The sequence below is a fragment of the Plectropomus leopardus genome, chromosome 19 (assembly GCF_026936395.1).
Source record: "Plectropomus leopardus strain MGB_pleo_1.0 chromosome 19, ASM2693639v1, whole genome shotgun sequence".
Classification (NCBI taxonomy): Eukaryota; Metazoa; Chordata; class Actinopteri; order Perciformes; family Serranidae; genus Plectropomus; species Plectropomus leopardus.
This window is the reverse complement of record NC_142194.1, coordinates 5,186,046-5,206,438: the sequence shown is the minus strand read 5'-3', so window position 1 is coordinate 5,206,438 and position 20,393 is coordinate 5,186,046. Positions and strand designations below refer to the sequence as shown.

The window sequence follows — 20,393 nt, the reverse complement described above, 5'->3', positions numbered from 1 at the left end:
CATAGACCCCCATTTTAAAATGTAAAATGTAAATTTAAACTTTACAACACAAATAAACATGTTTACAGCCTGGTACAAAAACACATTTGGTTTCTATACCTAATTTCAACATTCATGGCAACTGTGTGTGGGATGAATTTTTTTACAACTCACTCATTTACATTTTATCACAGCTTAAAGTCATGCATAATTAATGGCATGGCCACTTTGAGTAAGAGGACGCTACCACGGCGTCCCCAGATTCAACCATACAAACACATTCTCACTCCAAACTCGTCACATGATGCTGCTCCGTCCGTGACCTTCCGAGTCTACCGATGACATTTTAGGCGTCCTTCTGCATCAGCGGTTTACGCTCCGGGATGCCGTTATAGTAATGTCAACAAATGCACATGGTGGGATGATGAAGACCGTTATGGCGAAGGCGCATGGTCCTCATGTTTACGCTTAACACACTTCGCATTTTGGATTTGTTTGGCTTTACGAAAGGACCCTTCGAAGGAGTCGGATGTTCACTTTTTGTGGTAAGTATATTTTGTTGTTTTTAAGCCTGTTTTTTGCTAGAGAAAATTAGCATTTGCATAATCACAGTCTACCATAGCTGTATATGCACCCTGCTAACCAGTTAAGCAGCTAGCAATAGGGGCAGTTTTGTAAATATGCTCACTTGTGGCTCTAAAAAGTTAAGATGGCAGCGGCCAAAATGTTACAGAGGCCACAAACAAACTGGTGATGCCACGTCGACTACATCCATTATTTTATACAGTTTATTGTTATTTCCAGTGGAATGATTAGTGTATTTATGTGTCACGGTGAAGTAAATCAAAAATATTTCATATTTTAACTTCAACATGCCAGTTTGTTCCACTGACCAATACCTGTAAGATAATGGAGAAATGGTCCTACATGGAGCTGTTAGTTAACTTTGTTGCTAGCTTTTATTTAACCTCTTTTGTTGGGATAAAATTGTGCCACCAAATATAACTCTTGATTTAAATAATGTACAATCATAATAATCAGCTACAGTAATTCATCTTCTAGTCTTCTAGCTCTGCAAGAAGTCACGACATAACCCTGCCTCAAGAAGCAAAGATTGTACAGTGATATCTTGTAGATGCATTTCTGTGTGCCTTTTTTTCATGTCAAAAACCTGTTTCTCTTATATTCACAGGAATCCCCTAAAACTCCCTTTATCTCTTTTCTGTGAGACACGTGCGCACTGACGTATATTTTCACAGTGCACTCACACACACACAGACACACACTCTAATTTATCCTGACACACAGATGGCCCCTGCTCCGACCACAAATGCAGCGTAACCTCTGCTCCCTGCGGTGCGGCCAGAGCTCAGACTGCCAGTAAAAGCGAGGGGATGCTTCATGGCTCAACAATTCGCTTGGTAAATGGAAAGGTTTTCGTGTGTGACCTCAAACACTCTCCTCTTCTGACTTCTCTTCTCTATATCTTGACTTTTTTTTTTTTTTTGCTTTAATTTGGTCCTCTCTTTTGACTTTCACGTAATTTGATTTTTCTTCTTGGCTTCTTTTTGTCTCCTGTTGGAACGGATGTTTGGATCTTCTTTTTATTTTTTTTCTCTTTATCTCTGAGTTTTTTCTTCCTCCCTTTTTCTTAAATGGTTTCATGGCAGTGTGTACAGAAAGTGTAATTTAAGCTACTTTTAATTTTATTTTCTCCTGTTTTATCCCTTTGTGAAAACTTTCTCTTTGTTTTTTAAATGTGTTACATGCAAAAATTGTACATAATTGTTTTTTTTCTCATTTTTTCTAGCTATGAAATTTTGACCTGCAAGGCTACAAAACAAGTTCTCCCTTTCTCCGAGGTGAGCTCTTTACCTCAGTTTTTCTGCGTCTTACTTCTCCAATTGCTTCTATCTCTAAATCTTGCTGTCTTTCTTTCTCTCGATGGAGGTCCGATCTACCTCCCCTCCTGTCTGAGGGGTCAGGAGCAAAGTGAGGACACACGAGAGGAAGGCAAAACCTCAACTCACAAAAATGAGCAGTATGAAGAAAAACTGCATTTCTATAAAGTGTGGTTCAGTGGGTTTACTGGGTAACGGATACACTGAAACTGAGTCCAAATTTTGGTTTTAGCCAGAAAAGTTTTAATGGTATTAGAGACATGACTTCATGGGGAAGTGGCTTTAGTAGCCTGCACAGATTAAAAAATCAGTGATCAGAAAATTGAATAATCACATCTGTGTCGATCCAAATGTGGTTAATATACATGCGATCGCTGTCACATACTGTAGCTTCTGCTGCCTAATATCTGAGATCAGGCTGTTCTCACAAACTGTGAGTACGTTTTCCTATGAAAATAATGCACCTAATTTTGAACATATCCCACGAGTTTTGAAAAGCTGTGATCATGTGACCAATGCGCGGACGGCAGCAAACAAGTAAGCAGCCCGTTTGTAAGGACGAAAGTTGGGGTGATGGATGGGTCAAAAAATCAGGACTTCTTTTGGGACTTTTCCCTGCAGACACGTCATTTTAAGGTGCATCCTCATCACTCAAAACTCAACATTTAGGCTGCTATCTTATGATCGATGTGTGGTGTTTGTGCATAGTTTACTTTAAAGCTCACTGAGCTCAGTTTTAGCAACGCTCCAGTATCAAGAAAACAGTCACATCATTAGATATTAGTTACAGTAAAGATGTTTCGGTAACTTGTCAACATATGTATCACACGTTTCTTACACTCTCACTGATTCACTGAGACTGTAACTTCTACGCTGTAGCCATGAGTGACTCCAGTCGGCTCAACTTCCTCGTCCTCTCCTGCAGCACACTAGAGGCTACAGTGACTCACTATCGCCTTTCAGGCCGGACGTATCATTACAGCGAGGGACGGCCCGTCGCATTGGACATCTCTGCAATACTGTACATAGGCATCTTGGACATAATGTCGAAGGCGTTACTTCTTCACACTCTGTTGATAGGGTTGGGCAATGTATAGGGCAAAATACATTTTGTTGCCGCCCACGTCCACAGCAGTACATTGCTGAGCTTCCATATCGGACTCCAGCCTGCTTCTCCAAATTGGGGCTGTACACACCATCATCTGCTGTATGTAATGTTGAGGAGGGAGGTTAAGTTCAGGAAAAGAAACATAGTAAGGACGTACTTTGAAATGACTCATAATTCATTTAAAGTTGACACAGTCCCGGACACATGTCTTCAGGGGAAAGTCTGGTGTTTTCTGACCCGTCGACCACCCAAACTACCTGCTTACGAGATCACTCCAGACTGCTCGCTTGTTTACTTCTCACATGATTGTAGGCTGTCAAAATACGATCAGATATGCATGAATTTGGGTGCATTCATTTTTCACAGGAAAACCTAAAATCTGTTTGTGAGAAGATTCATTTCAACAGTGCTCCAAATGAACAGTCCAGCTCCAAAAATATAAAGTTTATACGTGGCGGCAGATGTTTTAATCATGGCAGGCTGCCACAAATAAATCAATGTGTGGACAGCCCTCCATAATACGCAAGAACACAGAGGACATAAAAAAAAGTAACACAAGAAAATATCAGCTTGTGTTTTTGAAATATGGCCCTGAAATTTCATATTGTGTTTGACTAAAGTGCGAAAACCTCAAGAGGTGTGAGCGCCTGCGCAGCCAATATCAAACTCTCTATCACCTCGAAGTGAAAGAAAAGCCAGCCAGGTGGATTTGGGTGTGTAGCACTAATGTGAACACACACACACACACACACACACACACACACACACACACGAGTCATAAAAACAGGGAAAGAAAAAAAGAGTTTCAGATTGGAGAGGACAGGCGGGGATCAGGGGTGCAGAGGGAAAGGGTTAGGGTTAACTTTCCTCTAAAGGGTGTCAAAAAAGGAACTAAATTGGGTGTCAGAAAGCGCTAAGGAGCCGAAATAAGTCCCCCGCTCTCCTGAGGGTGGGTGCTCACTTTTCTATTTTACAGACAATGTCCCTTTAAAAAGCCCCGCGTCTGGAAAGCCCATTAGATGTGCATATAAAATTTCCCCCCGTGATTAATAGTTGATGAGGCAGGGTTGGTTGGAGGGTACTACCAACATGTGGCCGGCAGGGCTCCTCCTCTGCAATCTCACGTTACACTCCATAAACTTGCCACTCTTTCCCACCTATATGTTTAAAAAGGAGGAGGGCTCACTTGTCAAGAATGCCTTAGAAGAGTTGTGAAAACAGCCAGCCCGAGGAGGGGAGTCATGCAGTTTGCGGATGCAGCTCTCCCGCCGAGCCACAAGCCAGAAGAGAGGGTGTGTGAGAGCAGGACAGAGGGAGAGTGTGTGTGAGTGTGTGTCAGGACTCAAGAGGACGTCACACAAGCCCAGAGAGAGAGAGGGAAACACGCTGTCACTGGAAGGCGTCTATCCTCACGCGTTTCGGGGCTGACAGAGTATTCCTGAAGTGGATGCAGACGATGATTTAGTCAGCTCAAGTGGACGACAGATTTCAAGTCCTGACTTACTTTCTGAGGGGGGGTTTTCCAACTCCTCTCGACTCATAATAAGACATTAATCAAGATTGTGTGAAGTGTTTTCAATCATGGATCAGCCAGCCAGCAGCTGCATGCGGAGCGCCCACCCCAGCACCCCGATCTGGGGCTGCATGAGGAACCCTCACCCAGGAACCAACCTGCAGTCGCCCTACCAGCAGGCCCCGTTCTCCCTCCACCAGAAACCCGACTTCCTGGCCTACACAGACTTCTCCAGCTCCTGCCTGGTGCCGACCGCGCCGCACGCAGCCTTCCCTCGCGATGACAGACTCTACCAAGAGAGCCAGGGGGGTTATCAGAGGGGCGACTGGCAGTTCAACCCTTGCGAGACGCGGGTTAGGGCGCCAGAGGCCTGCCCGCCTGTCGTCGCCCCCGTAGCAGTAGGCGGAGGGCCCGAGCTGGACAGTGTAGGAGACAGGCTTCCAGGGGCCGTGCCAGGGTGCCTGGAGGGAGAGTACTCGCCACAGAGCGTGGCGTCGGCCGACTCCGACAAGAAGAGCTCCAATAAGAGGAAGAGAGATGTCACAGGTGAGTAGACGTCAGCTGGGGTGTGCTGGCTTTATAGGGGGAAAAAACTCATTACGGGAGGCTTAGAAAAGGAAAACGTACGGTAATAAAATGCACATTTGGGAGTGTTAAAAATGATAGCACATTCTTTTTTATACTGTACACTGGTGGAAATTTTGGAGGAAGGATGAGGAGGAAATGTGCCAGAGAAAACTCATCTGGTAAGGAATAAAAAATGATCGTGAAACCTTTTTTTTTTTTTTTTTTTGGAAAACCTCTGCACACAGGTGCAGTTTTTGCCTGTATGTCAAGGTTAAGTATTTCTTCCTTGCCCTGTATCCCAGCTGGCAATGACACAAATTCTCCCTCTTATTTCCTCACCACGTCTTAACGCAGCACTCTCACCAGATCGCTATGTGAAAGGTGAGTAGGTGACAAGACTTTTGTGTTCAAGACACAGACCTCAAGTAGCACTTGCATCCTCTTATTGTTTGAAGAAAACTGAACTGATTAATGGCACATGTTTCATTGCGCTCCTGTATCCGTTGGAAATAGACCATTGTTTTATAACAGCATTCAAGAAGATGCTAAAAAATGACCTCGGGCTCGTGTGGAGGAAAAGTTAAGACATCACAGGTGCTTCAGGCTTTTAGATACACGTCTGAAAAGTGAAATAAATGCACAATCCTGCAAAAAAAAAAAAAAGATAAACTCAGAACTTTTTCACCAAAAACTATTGTAAAGAAAAACATGATAAAATACTTTTCTGCTGCTTTTCTTAACACTTTTGAGCCAAAAAAAACAATATTTCCAGCAATTCCTTCTCCTAAAAGAACTTCTTCCACAAAAGGCTGGCTTCATGTCTCCTTACACATCGTTTTTTATGCTCAGAGTCGTGTTGGAAGCATTGAAATACTAGCATTGTATGCTTTTGGATTTATTCCCCCCTCTATCACATTTCACACTTGCTAATAGGAAGCAACAGTAACTGATACGCATGACGAACTCACTCCTAAACGCTTCACACGTAACAGCGAGAGCAACAGACTTAAAGTCAGTGTTTATATTTAAACTGAATCTAAAGGTGTAAAAGTTTTAATTTGCAGAATGGCAGAATGAAAATAAAAGCACGTCCAACAAGTCTGGAACGGTCACATTTCATCTGCGAAAAACCGTTGATTTAGTTTCCCTCACAAAAATGGTGATTTATGCAATGAGACCTCGACACCTTTGAGAAATTTTGGAGAAATGAATCCAGCCTCAAGAGAAACTTTGTCAGACTTGAAAGTTGTTGTTTTTTTAATTATTATAATTTTTACATCTTCTAAATGAGATTTTGCTCCAGTGTGACAAATTTAAATGTTAATCCCAGATGGGTGTAGTTTGTGCCGTCATACACTTCAGATATCGTCATCATGATCATCTTTTTTGTCCAAATCTGATTCTACAGATTAATAATTTTTTGGGAAAAACCACACGACTAAAACTTCTGCAGCAGCCTAATTGAAGGGGATGGTGGGGGAGTACAGACCCCGCTCCCCCCTCCCCTTCTTACCTTATTGTAACCTCCACTCACTACACTGAAAACATGCCAGACCACGTCTGGTAAAATCACTTTGCCTGTGAGCCCACTTTTTACATTCTTATCCATTGACATTTTCCTGTCGTTAAGCCGTAACACAATCTCCCACTGAGTGCATGCAACATGTCTGACCACTACATCAGTTCTCGGTTTCAGAAAAAAGACCCTTTCAGTCAGTCGTGTATTGACGAGCTGGTAGAGGAGCATATATTAGGAAAATGCCCCGAAGGCTTTCGCATTACAGACAGAGCTGCTGCTGTACAGTCTGTGTGGAGTTACACAGATATGGAAATGAGGCGCTCCTCAAGTGTTTCGAAAAACTTAAACTGGAGTCTGATATCAATTTGAATCCAAAGTTTGACTTCTGTCTGTAAGAGAGCAAATAAACAAGCTGCTATTAGAAGAACTCACATGTTTATTATAATTATTGAATTGTTAATAATTTCAGATAAATTGAGGGTTTGTCCACAATTTACAACTATGGAAAAAATGTTCTGTTTCTGTTTACAAAATCAAACAGTAACACTTAAAGTTTTACCTTTACTTCAACTTGCTTTGCCCAGGGGCCACTTCTTAAACAAACACTTTATAATAAGCAAAAAATGAATGATAATAAAAGAAAAACAAGGCTGCCTAAGTCACACCTAGTTAGGAACTACAGACAAAAACTAGCCTCCTGGCTTTCTGGCATATTTACAGTAATGTTTATTAAAATGCATTGTCCCTGAGAATAAAGACAATAAATAAATAAATAAACAAACATTAATATTTAAATATTTACCTTTCCATGGCACTTTTTTGTTGAACAAACTCATATTTTGATTCTTTTTAATGCACTCTGACACCTTATTTATATGGAAAGTCACCTCCAAATATTCCCAGTTTGAATTAGTTTATTTGGATTGTAAATTAGAAAATAATCAACTGAGTAAACTTAATTTCAAACATTTAAAAATATTAAAAGAAAATACTATGTCTAGATTTAAAAAAAATAGTGACCCTATATAACAGATTTTCAATAAGCAACATAAATATTTATTTCATCTGCAAAAAGAAGAAGCAAACTGCTTCTCTAGTCTTCACCCTGTTTTTATTGTTACCAGTTGATACACAATCAATTTCATAATCAATATATATATATATATCATAATCATAAACATATATATATATATATATATATATATATATATATATATATATATATATATATACATAATCAACAACAGCACCAAAGAATAAAGAAAAGATGCATAATAAACACATTACAAAGTACCAGGAAAGACTCACATCAAATGATGAGTTTTCAGTTGCAATAAATGTTCATATATCTGCACACAAATCCAACGTAAGGTGTTAAAGCCAGAGGTGTAGGTTTGGTTTCAACGTAAGGGGGAACACCTACAAAATGAGGAGTTGGGAGGAAAATTTTGAGCATCAAACATGTAATTTCCTGAATTTTAGTGAATTTCTGTCCATCGATTTGTGCCTTTAATTTGACAAAACCTTCATGTTAATATTAGGGGAGACAAAAGCACATGTTTTAAATAGTAAGGGGGCACTTGTCTCCTGTAATCCCCCCCCCCAGAATCTGCGGCAGTGGTTAAAACTCGTTTCTTTTTTACACATATAATTACTGCTTACAAATGATAAATAAAGAGGTCTAAACTAAGTTTAAAAGCACACTAACTCACTGTGAAATCCTGGCTTTACTTTTACACCCACAAATTACACGATTAATCACACCTGTAGTTTTCACCTGGGGTTCTTTTATTTAAAACAATCCCTAAATTTACAGCAGCTTTAATTCAGTCCTGATGAAGACAAACTGCTTGTGCACCATCCACCCAAAAAGGCACCAAATGCTGTTTGTCTTCGGGCCCCTGCTGGGTGCAGAAGCCTTTCCCCTGCAAGTTTACGGTCTCTGGCTGTGCAGGATATTTATTGGGGGCCTGTTCAGTGGGAGCCAGTGTGTGCCCCCCTTCACCCTGCCAGGTGTTCAGTCTTACCAAACCTGCTTGACACAGCTCCAAAACCAGACCTGACGCGGCCCAGGCTGCGTCGGCACACTCGGGGCGGCGCGTCATTAATGATCAACAACAATAAGAGAGTTTTTTGGCATCCAGCGCTCACATGTCCTGGTCTGCCCAGTCTCATCTGGCCCGGGTACAGCAGTCCATTTCTGGACCGCTGCTCTGGCAAGCACCGAGCAAAACTTCTCACTTTGACAAATTAGGACCATTTTCTCAGGATTACATCAGCTGCTAGAGTCGCTACCAATGCGCAATTATTACCCAAAACTCTCTCCCTCTTTAATACACAAGAGAAGTTCTGCTAAAAGTTAAATCAACCCGCTTTCATTTATATTTATTCTGCTAAATGAGGTTTAAAATTCAGCCATTTCCTCGAAAGGGAAATCTATAAATCTCACTAAAAATCAACTCAACTTCAACTTTATAATCCCAAAGGAAATTTGATGTGCAGCAGGCATAAAAACACAGAAAATACATAAAAGGCAACATCAGAAATAAATACAGAAATTCCCCAAAAACAAAGATATTCCTGCCACACTGAACTAGAAACTGAAACAGTTTCAGAAAAACAGCACCATAAACAACGGTGGAATGTAACTAAGTACATTTACTCAAGTACTGTACTTAAGTACAAATTAGACGAACTTGTACTGTACTTGAGTAATTTCTTATATACCAGTGTTTACATTTCAGGATTAAATATTGTACTTTTTACTTCACTACATCCATCTGACAGCTTTAGTTACTTTACAGATTAAGATATTTTTGGAAAGAAAGCACAAGAAGAGTACATAAAGTATGATGTTTTGTTGTAAATTAAATTTCCAAATCGTTCATACAAGTACATTTATTTAAATAATCAATTAGGTAATTCACAGAAAATTAATTCCCAACTGATTTGACTATTTCCTTTTTTTTTTATTTTGAGTTTTTTTTCTCTTACAATATTTGTGAGTTTTTTGTTGTTGTTTTTTTTTTCATAATTTTGAGCTTTTTAAAAGATTTTTCTGCATTTCATCTTTAAGCACAGATTAACTTTAACTTAAGTACCATCTTCAAAGTAGGACTTCTACTTGTAACAGAGTATTTTTTACAGGGTGATATTGGTACTTTTACTTAAAGAAAGACTGAATACTTTTTCCACCACTGACTGTAAATAAACGTATTGTGAAGTAAAGTGCTGTGCAGTGTCAGTAGATTAAATTCATAGTAATTAATAGTCAAAGTAAGATATATAGATAAATAAATAATAAATATTTAAGGTATGCATCTAAAAACTCTCATCCAGAAGTTTGGATAATCAGTTACCATTCACCCCCTCACAACTGACCGCCACATTCATAGAGATATCTGAGGCTTTTTTCCTGATGTATTTGCTGTCATGTTGAGATGAGTTAATGTGAATCTCCCCCCACGAGTTCTCCGGAGGGACACACACACACACACACACGCAGCAGACCTGGACACATCCGCACCTTTGTTCTTTTGTTAGAGGCTTTAACGATGTTCCGCTGCATTCCTCTCCTAACTCGGTCCCTCTGTGGCTGGTCTGGAGGGCCCTGCCCCGCGCCGCTGCTCTCTCACACAGAGTGTCATGCCAATGCGTGAATGTGCAAACAAACAAACAAAGGCAGGAGGTGTGCAGAAATATGTGCACTCTCACAGAAATGTGCATGCATACTGGCTGCAGAAATGCTGCAGGTGAACAGGGCTCATAAGCTCAGGTCAGGGTGGTCTCTTTTTAAAGTGCTGCGTTTGGTGTTTACTATATGAGGGGCCTCTCACTTAAGGGTCTTTGCAGTTGTGGTTTGTTGGTTGGAGAGGTCCTTAAGGTCTGTTTAATAGTCATCTGGAGGCTGGTGGCGAAATGACTGCAGGGCTAATTCAAATCAGATCAGCTGTGAGTAAAATGGAAGTAGAGGGATGTGTCGGTCAGGTGGTGGGATCACAAACAAACAGGCTCGTTTGCACAGGAAGAAGAGAAAAGAATGTCATTCCTACCTTTAACCCTTTGAAATTTGAGCAAATTACACTGATTTCTTCCAAAAACATGGGACGAAGACAAGGGCAATAAAATTTGTAAAAAAAAAAAAAAAAAAAAAGTGCAAAAAATTATAACTTTGTAACATAAATTTAAATCTAATTATACTTATTATATCAATTTTTCCGTAGCTTTTTATTTATTTATTTTTAAATGATCTTAATCTTTTAATTTCTTGCAATTTGTGGAATATTTCTTATAAAATTGCTCATTGCCTGTCATTGTCATGTTTTTGGGAAAAAAAAGCACCACTTTACTCAGGGTGCAAGGATATAAATTGTTTCAAAGGGTTAAGAGAGTATGCCCTTTGATATTATCCTAAGAATATATTTATTTGTCAGCATACATAAGCGGGCAAATACACAATATCAGTCTTAATGAAATGCATTTCCTTTTTTCTGCAGATATCCAGGAGTCCAGTTTTAAGGTGGACTCCAGCTGCAAGGCCCGGAAAGAGCGCACAGCTTTCACCAAGGAGCAGCTGAGAGAGCTGGAGGCCGAGTTCACCCACCACAACTACCTGACCAGGCTCCGCCGCTACGAGATCGCCGTCAACCTGGACCTCACAGAGAGACAGGTACGCCTCCTCTTCCTCACAGAGGATATAAAGTGGGAGTCTTAAAAAGTTTTCAGGCCAAGGACCCTTAACTGAGAGAGACGGAGCAGGGACCCCCGACCACATGTATACTGGGCCTACATTAACACTGTGGGGAACCTTTATATTATGCAGCAATACTAGACTGTTAAAATAATAATCACAGAGAGATTTGTGTACTTTTACATCATTCAGTTGACAAGGACTCATGGGTAACAGTTAGCACACTGTAAATGTATGTGTCCATTTATTTATTTTAACAAATAGGCCAGTATATCTTTTCTTATAATTAATGTCTGGTTTCAGACATATTTTAATATTTTTTTTAAAAGAAAATCCAAAATTGTGAAACGATAATTTGGCGCCCCCTGTGTAGTAACTATTAGGACCCCCTTTGGGGTCACGGACCCTCTGTTGATTACCCATGATCTATCTGTAATTATCATAATAGTCAAATGAGACTCACTCATGTAAAAACAAATGTCTGATTTCGAACTTTTCATTTAATACAAAAACCCTCTGTCTCATAAAAGGCATTGCCTTCATTAATATAAAAAGACTTTAATTGGAATTAAAATGTTATTTAGTCAGTTTTTCAGAAATCTTAAAATTGCTGAAATATTAGAAGCATGATTTTATATATATATATATATATATATATATATATATATATATATATATTTATTTATTTGTTTTATAAGTTATTTATTTATTTTTAATTTTTGTTTTGTTTTTTGTTTGTTCTGTTTTGTTTTTGGTTGTAAATTAGCACCAGCCAAATGCAGGTAAAATATGCAAGTGGTTGCCAGATTTGCCGAATTCACCAGGCAAAAAAACAACAACAACAACAAAAAAACAATGGTAATCTATCGGTCTAATCTATGGAGTAGCTGGTAGATTTTTGGAATCCACCCAACACAGTGGCAAATGGACAAAAAGTTAATTTCCAGGCCTGTAAAGTTTTTTCTCCACAAAATGGGAATCAACACACTGGAATCCCACATGCACAGTGAGAAATCTTTTTTTCTATTTGTGTTCTTGAAAAATTGGTTTTAAATTTCATTTGGAGTGGCATTAAAAAGTCATAAATCTAACCTACCTCAAGCTGTAGGAATCCTGACTGAATCACTTCCAAACCACAAAATCTACTAGAAAGGTTAATGTTACAGATACTAAAAGACATAGTAAGAAATGTGTCTCTAAAATATTATTAAATATAATATAGACTAATATTAAATATGAAAAATATATAATTAAAATTAACTGGGTTTTTTTAGCTGCAAAATGATTTTAAAACTTTTTTAAAAAATGCAAATAATAAAAAAATAGATAAATAAAAAAAAAACAATAACTCAATTAACTTGATTTCAAGGTACATAAAATACAAAAACCCATATAACTACAATAATTAAATCTTAAAATAAGTCATTTTCTTAAAGTGGACGATTTCCACAGTATTCTAAATGTCTCGCCACCCATCGTATAATAAAAATAATGCACACACATAGATGCATTTAGATTATAATGAACCGTTTTTTTCCGTGATATTTGTCATCCTGTGGTCGAAGCAGCAGAATGACGTGCAGCTTTAATGAGTGGGCGGCAGCTCCAGACTGGATCAAATCGGGCGAACATGTGTCGATGCTGCTGGATGAAACCCCAGCAGTCTGCCTGTCAGGCGCAGTGTCCCAGCTCCTCCTAATGAGGCCGCGGTGCCACAGTGACCACACATACTGCCGTCTGCTGCTCAAATCTATTTCACAGACCTCTGGAACATACACACTCGAACAGACAGACACACACACACTTACAGACGGTCACACACACACACGCACACACACACGCACACACAGCCGGGTTCCATCTCCACTCAGAGGTCCCACTGCAACTCAGCGGCCTTTTCCAGCTCATCCTACATGCTCTGGCGTTTGGCCGTCCTTTCAATCAGCCTCGATGAGCAGAGGAGCTCGGAGACGAAGCGGCTGCAGGATGTGGGAACAGATTCATTTGAATCCCAGAGTTGCAGGAGTGGGGGGCGATCGGGACGCGCAGAGGTCATCCAAAACTTCTTCGACCTGAGATTCTCATTCTGTGAGCGTCATCGTTTAACGCTTTGCATGATCTCCGTTTTTTATCTATCGTCGCTGTCCCGTGAAAATCTTAACTCCAAAAAATGTTTTATAATCTAAGAAGAAGAGCTAAGTGTCATCACGTTTCAACATAATCCAACTGGTCGTATTATTGTAAAGATAAAGCAGGAGTCTATATTTTCTTCTGCCAACTAGGGCTGGGCGAGAAAACGCTAACGATAAATATCTCCATGTAATCAATGATCAGTCATTACGAATTTAATCAAACGTGACATTTAATCATTTAGTTGATAGGCTGTGAAATGCTGTCAAAAAATTATATGCAATATGCTGTGAACATTGACTGAGGAAAAACGCATTTGGTATTGTTTAAAATAATATGTTTTTGTTTTTGTAAAATGCCTATTAATCAATGATTAATTTTAGTGATTTACCAATAAAGGAAAGTGCTTACAATTTGCAACCCTAATAGATTATAACAAAAGACCAATCGATGTTTCATATGATTAAAGCATCCATACAGTGGTGGAGGGAGATGCTATTGCACCGTAAATGCCAGCTGCCATCCGCCATTCACCGTAAAATAAAAGAAGACGAAACCAACCACCAAGCTACTACAAAATAATATTATAACGTTTCAACAACACGCTGCTGAAGTTAATTTTAGTATGATTGTTTTGACACATATTTTCAGTTACAGTAGCTTTAAAGGCAAATAATCTAATACTAATCGTTAGTTAGAAAGTTGACGTCATTGACCTGCGGCAGTTTCTCTCGAATGTTGTTTACATTGTGACTGAGGCTGCAGCAGTAAACTGTGGTATCAGAATTGACAGTTATCATAACGTGTACGTTTGCTTTTCTGTGGTATTGAGAAAAAAAAGGCAACTGGATGGCAAATCTCACCTGCGCCGATCTCATCTCACTACCACTTGTGATAATAGTAATTGTATAATTCCATATACTATGACACCTACATTATTATTGTTATTATTATTATTTTTATACACTGCCCTACTGCTGTAAATATTCATTACTAGAGCATCAAATATGGATGAATCTGAATCTTGAAATAGCCCTTAACAAACTAGGGATGTCACAGGAACAGAGTACAAAGTCAGTACTCTGAAAACGTGAAAATACTCATCTTTCTCGATCATCATAGGTATATCTACTAGGTAAGCATTTTTCCTATAACTGACAGGGGAGCATATACATATTCAAGGTTTCTTTTTTCTATTTACACTGTCCTACAAACACCAGCAGTATAACGAGGCGCAGAGAACCTATTCTGCTTTTCTCTTATCACCAAGAGCTGAAATGTGCTCAACTTTAGGTAAAACTGTGCTGGTGACTGTCACTTTTTACTCAGCCGTCCAATCACAGTGGAGGAGGGGCGGGACTAATAGCCAACCACAAAGACCAACCGTCTTTTACAAGTGCTGAACATCAACAGCAGTGGAGGAGAACTATGTTAATACTCTGTAGGCAATATAATATAAATATACAATATGTTCCCTTAGCCACAAAATCTCATGAACCCACATTGACAAGTACCTCACGTTTTAGGCGTCTCACGAGGGATTAATAATGTAGTTTAAATGACATGTTCTTCACAAAGGCGTGTTTGTATAAGTCACCCTTTTATTGAACTGGGTATCAAGAATTGCAGGATTTCTCTAATATCAAAACTAATTTTCTGGTACAACAAATACCTTATTTAAAAAACTACAGTATCCAGCGGTTTCAGAAAATAAAAAAAATCTTGTGATTATTTGTTAAAATTTAGGTCTAGGAAGGAATAGGGTGAGTGCTGCAGACAGAGGGCGTCCAAAAAACGGACTTATTGTTAGTTTTGGTCTTTTCATGACATTTGTTGACAACAGTAAAAATACAGATATGTATATGTATATATGATAGCAGCCTTATACTTAGAAAGAATATCTTTTTTTGGTATATAAATACCGGTTTAAATTTGACACATGCAGCACATTTATTTGACATGAAGCAGCTTATATAATATTTAATGAATGTATCGTATTTATTTGTACTGGCCTGCCCGGATGTTATAAACTGCAGTTCACACACGTGTCGCAGTATTTTATGAGTGTATAAAAACTTGAGTGAATGATCTCAGTTAACAGTTATTGTTTGTGTGCCATATTTTCCCTGTAATTATCCGGAAGTGTGTTTCTGCTGCTATTCCTGGTGGACAGTTGAAGCATGACATCATTCACAACAGTGATACAGATGAGCGCCATCCACACAGTAAACTCACATCCTGTGCAGGCCGACATCCTGATGGTTGACTCTTTTGACCCGCCGTCTATACGATACTCTCTGCCTGCATCTGCAGAGATTTTTTGAGCCAAAGCCGAGAGCTTTGTTCAGACAATAAATGCTCCTCACAAGGCCAGCGCAAACTGAGCCCATTTATATACAGCGCTGGGAGATTTGTGGGGGATTATTTGTCTATTTTTCTGCTGACCGTGTTATAAATTCTGCTAAAAATTGCCAAACTGAGAGAAAAGCCACAGTGATCCCGTTACAGGTTCAAATCTGGTGAGGAAAAAAAAAGAAGACATTTAGCAATGAGTCTGTGAGAGTGTCATAGATACTTTTCCTATTGTGCACACAAAATAATAATTTGTTCCTGCAAGATAATTATCTTTTGGGTACAAAATTAAAAATACTACATTTTGAGACTTTAGTGGCCCCATAAAGAAATGTTTAAAAAATGACAAATTTTCTGAATACAAATGCTGTCATCAAATTGAATGTTTTATCTTAAATAATTTATCAACATTTTAGAAAAATGGCAAATATTGGCATTTTTGCTTAAAAAATAATTATTGATTAATAGATTAATAAAACTTTGACAGTGTATTTTTCTGTTATTCACCTGAATATAATTGCAGTTTTACCTTAGTTGGTGCTCCCGTGATCTGGATTTTTTGGTGGAAAGTGATCACAAAATTTGGTCCAAGATGGTGCAGACTTCTCATGTTGGCATTTCGATAAAATCAAACGTTTAATTTTTAGTTTTCAGTCTTGGCTCATGCAAAAAAACTGAGTCATTATGAGAGAGGGTGTCAGATTTGAGTCTTTTAGTGTGTGAAAAGCATTAATGGAGAACACCAACTTGTGTGACGCAAATTTATCTCAACATTTTTGTCTGTATGCTGACGACTTTAACATGTTTATACACAACTACTAATCAAAATTCAAGCCCACACTTTTCATTTAATGTAGCATTTCCTTTATTTCTGTGTAACAGGTGAAAGTTTGGTTTCAGAACAGGAGGATGAAGTGGAAGAGAGTGAAGGGAGGACAGTCGTCTTCGCCCAACGACCTGGAAAATGACGACATTGACTCGGCGGCGTCGCCCAGCTCTGAATGAAACAAAAAGGAGGCCGGCGATATGAAACGAGAGACTTGGGGTCGACTGGACGCCGACGCAGCTCAATGCAACCTTAATCACTTTGAAAAGCTGCAGGAATCAAACAAGACTCTTTTTAATCACCGAGCATCTCTTTGCTGTTGTAAATAGTCGATTTACGTCCACAATGAACTGCATCTGATACCGATAAAGGGCTCTTGTTGCATTGGGTGTGTTTAAATATTCGATACTTCTGGTCATTGTAGATCAGTGACAAAGTCCAGACAGAAGCTCTGAGGCCAGTGATGACATATCAGACCGTGATGTGATTGTGTTTGAGAGCATCCCCCGTTGGTTCCAGTATTGTAATCATGGCCTTTGACGCTTGACTACAACCACCTGGGAAAACTCAGACTGCACAAGTGTTGCCAAGCCATAAGTGCCTCCGAATCAGATGATTTTTTTTTCTTTTTGTCAGTTTCTTTTTCCTAGAATATAGTTGTTTTTTTTTTATCTGTCAAGCATTTTTTTACTATTCTTTTTTATACATGTTGAATGTTATTGATAAAACACAGATGTTGCCTGTTTCTGCAAATAGAATAAATCATCTGCTGCAAAATGGGAAAAATATCTTGATAATTTCTTCCACCCGCAACAATTGAGTTATGATTGGACGGTAGGAGCTGTATCTGTGTTCTTGGCTGATGGTTTCATTACGTGCAGCTCCTTCGGTCAGGCATTACAGTGTCTTAGACAGTGATAACTGGGGAGACGTTTGCTCCCATTTGCTTTTGACGTTGGCAGCTGACATCAAACGTAAAACGTGTGTGTGTGTGTGTTTGTGTGTGTGTGTGTGTGTGTGTGTGTATCCATCTATCTATCAGGGCTGTCAAACGATTCGTTTTTAAAATACAAATTAATTGCAGATTTTCTATAGTTAATCGTGATTAATCACATTTTTTCATCACATGGTTTCAATCCCATTATTTTGCATCAAAAATTTTGTTGAGGCAGATCAATTCCTACCAGACTGTCCTGATAAGGAATCAAATAACAGCAAAAAATTGCAATGCACTAGCATAAAGTGTGCATGTCTGTAAAGGGCAGAGACCCACAGAACCCATTTTAACTGACCTGAATCTCACAGTGATGAACGCCATAGGTATTTATCGCCTCCAGCGAGGTGAAGGCGCTAATTTCATCTCATTAACCAGGAACATGCAATGATGGGCAGCTACTTATTACCGTCTGTTTCCACCTAAGCAGCGCTCAAACATCGATCCAAATCAGTCTGCACCGACTTTGAAAGAAAGACTGAATATGTAAGGGATATATAAGCAGAAGTTACCACTGTAAAGTTTTCACAGACCTCTGTCTATGCTGCTTTCTATTGTTTACCTGTGTCTGCTCTGTCCATGATGTCAAACAGACACACCAAAACAATCCACACACACAGAAAGGCATACTCATCTGCTGCAGAGCCGTGTACACAGCTCCACTCTACTGGCAATGGGAAAGAAGTCTATAGCCTCTTTTCAGCTGATTTACTTTGCACGTGCAAATTTCAGTGCAAAAGGGGTATATTATTTACAACTACATTTTCCTTCAAACACTATTATTCTATCAATGTTTATGTGTAGATATACAGAAAAGATCTATTTCAAATTGCATAAAAAATATCCTGTGAACTGAAAAACGAACAGTATCACACACAGGCTAAACGACAAGTGTCAAAAAAAGCTACTGTGACAACAAATGCATGTTAAAAATACAATATTACATGTTGTGTTTAAAAACTCAGTGAACCTTTGTTTGTAAATGATGCATTTAGGTGATGCAAAGTTAGCAAAATGATTCACAGTAAATGCTTGTATATAGACCGAGGTGTCAGCTACAATATGTTTGATTGCTTTGCACATTTTTCATTAATACATAGTCCCATCCAGAGGAATGAATCGGCAGTGGAAATGTTTTAAAAATGGAAACACAGCTGCTCATGTAATGTCCTCAAACGCAACATTTTTAGCGTTGTGCCGGTTACGTGGTCTGCTGCTTAAATCGAGCTTTTGGCTGAATTCTCTGCTAATCTGTGCTTTTAGCAGCAATGCCTTCCACATGCTAAAAGGGAGGGCGAAGTCAGCGACCGCTTCCAGCTCTGACGAGTGTTTTCTTATTGCTCTTTGCCCACAGAGCAGCTTGTATTCAAAAGGAGAGGAGTTATTTCAAGAATGTTTCCTGCAGCTGAATTTATAATCACAGCTCGGGAGATATTACGGGGACTTATTTTTGGTGGCTGCCACAGACAACTTGTGTTTCAAAATCAACTCATCCTAAATCAACAGAAAAATAGAGAATCAAAGCTGCTGGTGGGGTAAGAAAAGTGAAATGGGAACCTACATTTTCTTGGGTGTTTTGGCACAGTCAAACATCCCACAATCACAATACCACCAATTAAATCTAATCCATAAATTTGGCCACCCCTGCGCCTTTAAAAGGAACCTCTATGGTGGAAAGACAACATTCCAGTTTCATTAGTTTACACTGCTGATATTAATACTATCATTACAGTTGGACATGGTTTATTTTGACTACTATTACCACTAATACAATAATAGAGCCTAATAGAGGCTGAGCGAGGGGGAACACTTGGAGTTATTCCACCTCCAGCAGCTGCAGCGGGGGCCCACAGAGGTCAGACGTACAGTAACACTTGACCCCGACTCTGTGTGTGTGCGTGGAACAACCATCCCACCCTCCCGCCAACTCCGGGTCCCTGCAGACCAGCAGAAAGGGCAGTAACCTCTGAAGGCTTTGTTTGGTTGGCCGGAGTCTGAGCATAGGCCCACCATTGTAAGTCTGGGGACTCCTATGCTCGAGCTCTTGTTTTCTTTGGGAAGCAGGAAATTGGATGACTGGCTACCTGCTACAACAACATCCTGTACTTGAGAAGCCGTCTTTTCACCCATACCCACCTATTATTTCCCTTTTCCATCAAGTGGTCAGCCAGTTTTTCTTTTTTTTCTTCTTCGTCTTCTGGTCCTGGGGGCCCCGTGCGTGGGTTTGTCTAAGTTCCACTCAGGTTGAGATCAAATTGGCCCCATCCAGATGCTTCCGTTGAAAATAGCACACCGGGGCCAAATACTTTAGCTTTCTGGAGCCCGACTCCACCTTGTCAGGTTAATGGCCCTTTGTGAGCCGACTGGAATGACAGTGATGGCGAATGTTCCCATTCGAACTCTCAGATCTACTTATAGCTCTGTCAGCTCACTTCAGACCAGAGATACTGCACAGGGGCCACTCCTGCAAATCCACAGGAGGCCAAGGGCCAATCTCAGCAGCCCCATACATGTTTCTAGGATTTTAGAACATTTATAGAATTTTAGGATATTTCCAGGATTTTAGACAGCTTATTGGATTTTAAGACATGTCTTGGATTTTAGGGCATTTTTAGGATTTTAGGATATTTGCATGATTTTTGACAGCCTCTTGGATTTCAGGACATTTCTTGGAATTTTAGGATGTTTCTAGGGTTATAGGACATTTCAAGGATTTCAGAACATTTCCAGGATTATAGGATATTTTTCAGATTTTAGGACATTTCTTGGATTTTAGGATGTGTCTAGGATTTAGGGATGCTTCTAAGATTTTAT

The 20,393-nt window shown here is 39.4% G+C and overlaps 1 protein-coding gene and 1 long non-coding RNA gene across 2 annotated transcripts in view; both read left to right on the top strand.

The window, feature by feature from the left end:
* Window positions 1–20,393, top strand: part of LOC148186285 (uncharacterized) — a 146,952-nt gene that overhangs the window by 77,430 nt on the left and 49,129 nt on the right. The gene's annotated exons all lie outside the window — the stretch shown is intronic.
* On the top strand, window positions 4,141–17,371 carry meox1 (mesenchyme homeobox 1). The gene is made up of 3 exons (XM_042507816.2): window positions 4,141–5,047; window positions 11,084–11,256; window positions 16,642–17,371. Exons 1-3 carry the CDS (start codon window positions 4,570–4,572, stop codon window positions 16,762–16,764), a joined length of 774 nt encoding a protein of 257 aa, XP_042363750.1. The 5' UTR covers window positions 4,141–4,569; the 3' UTR covers window positions 16,765–17,371.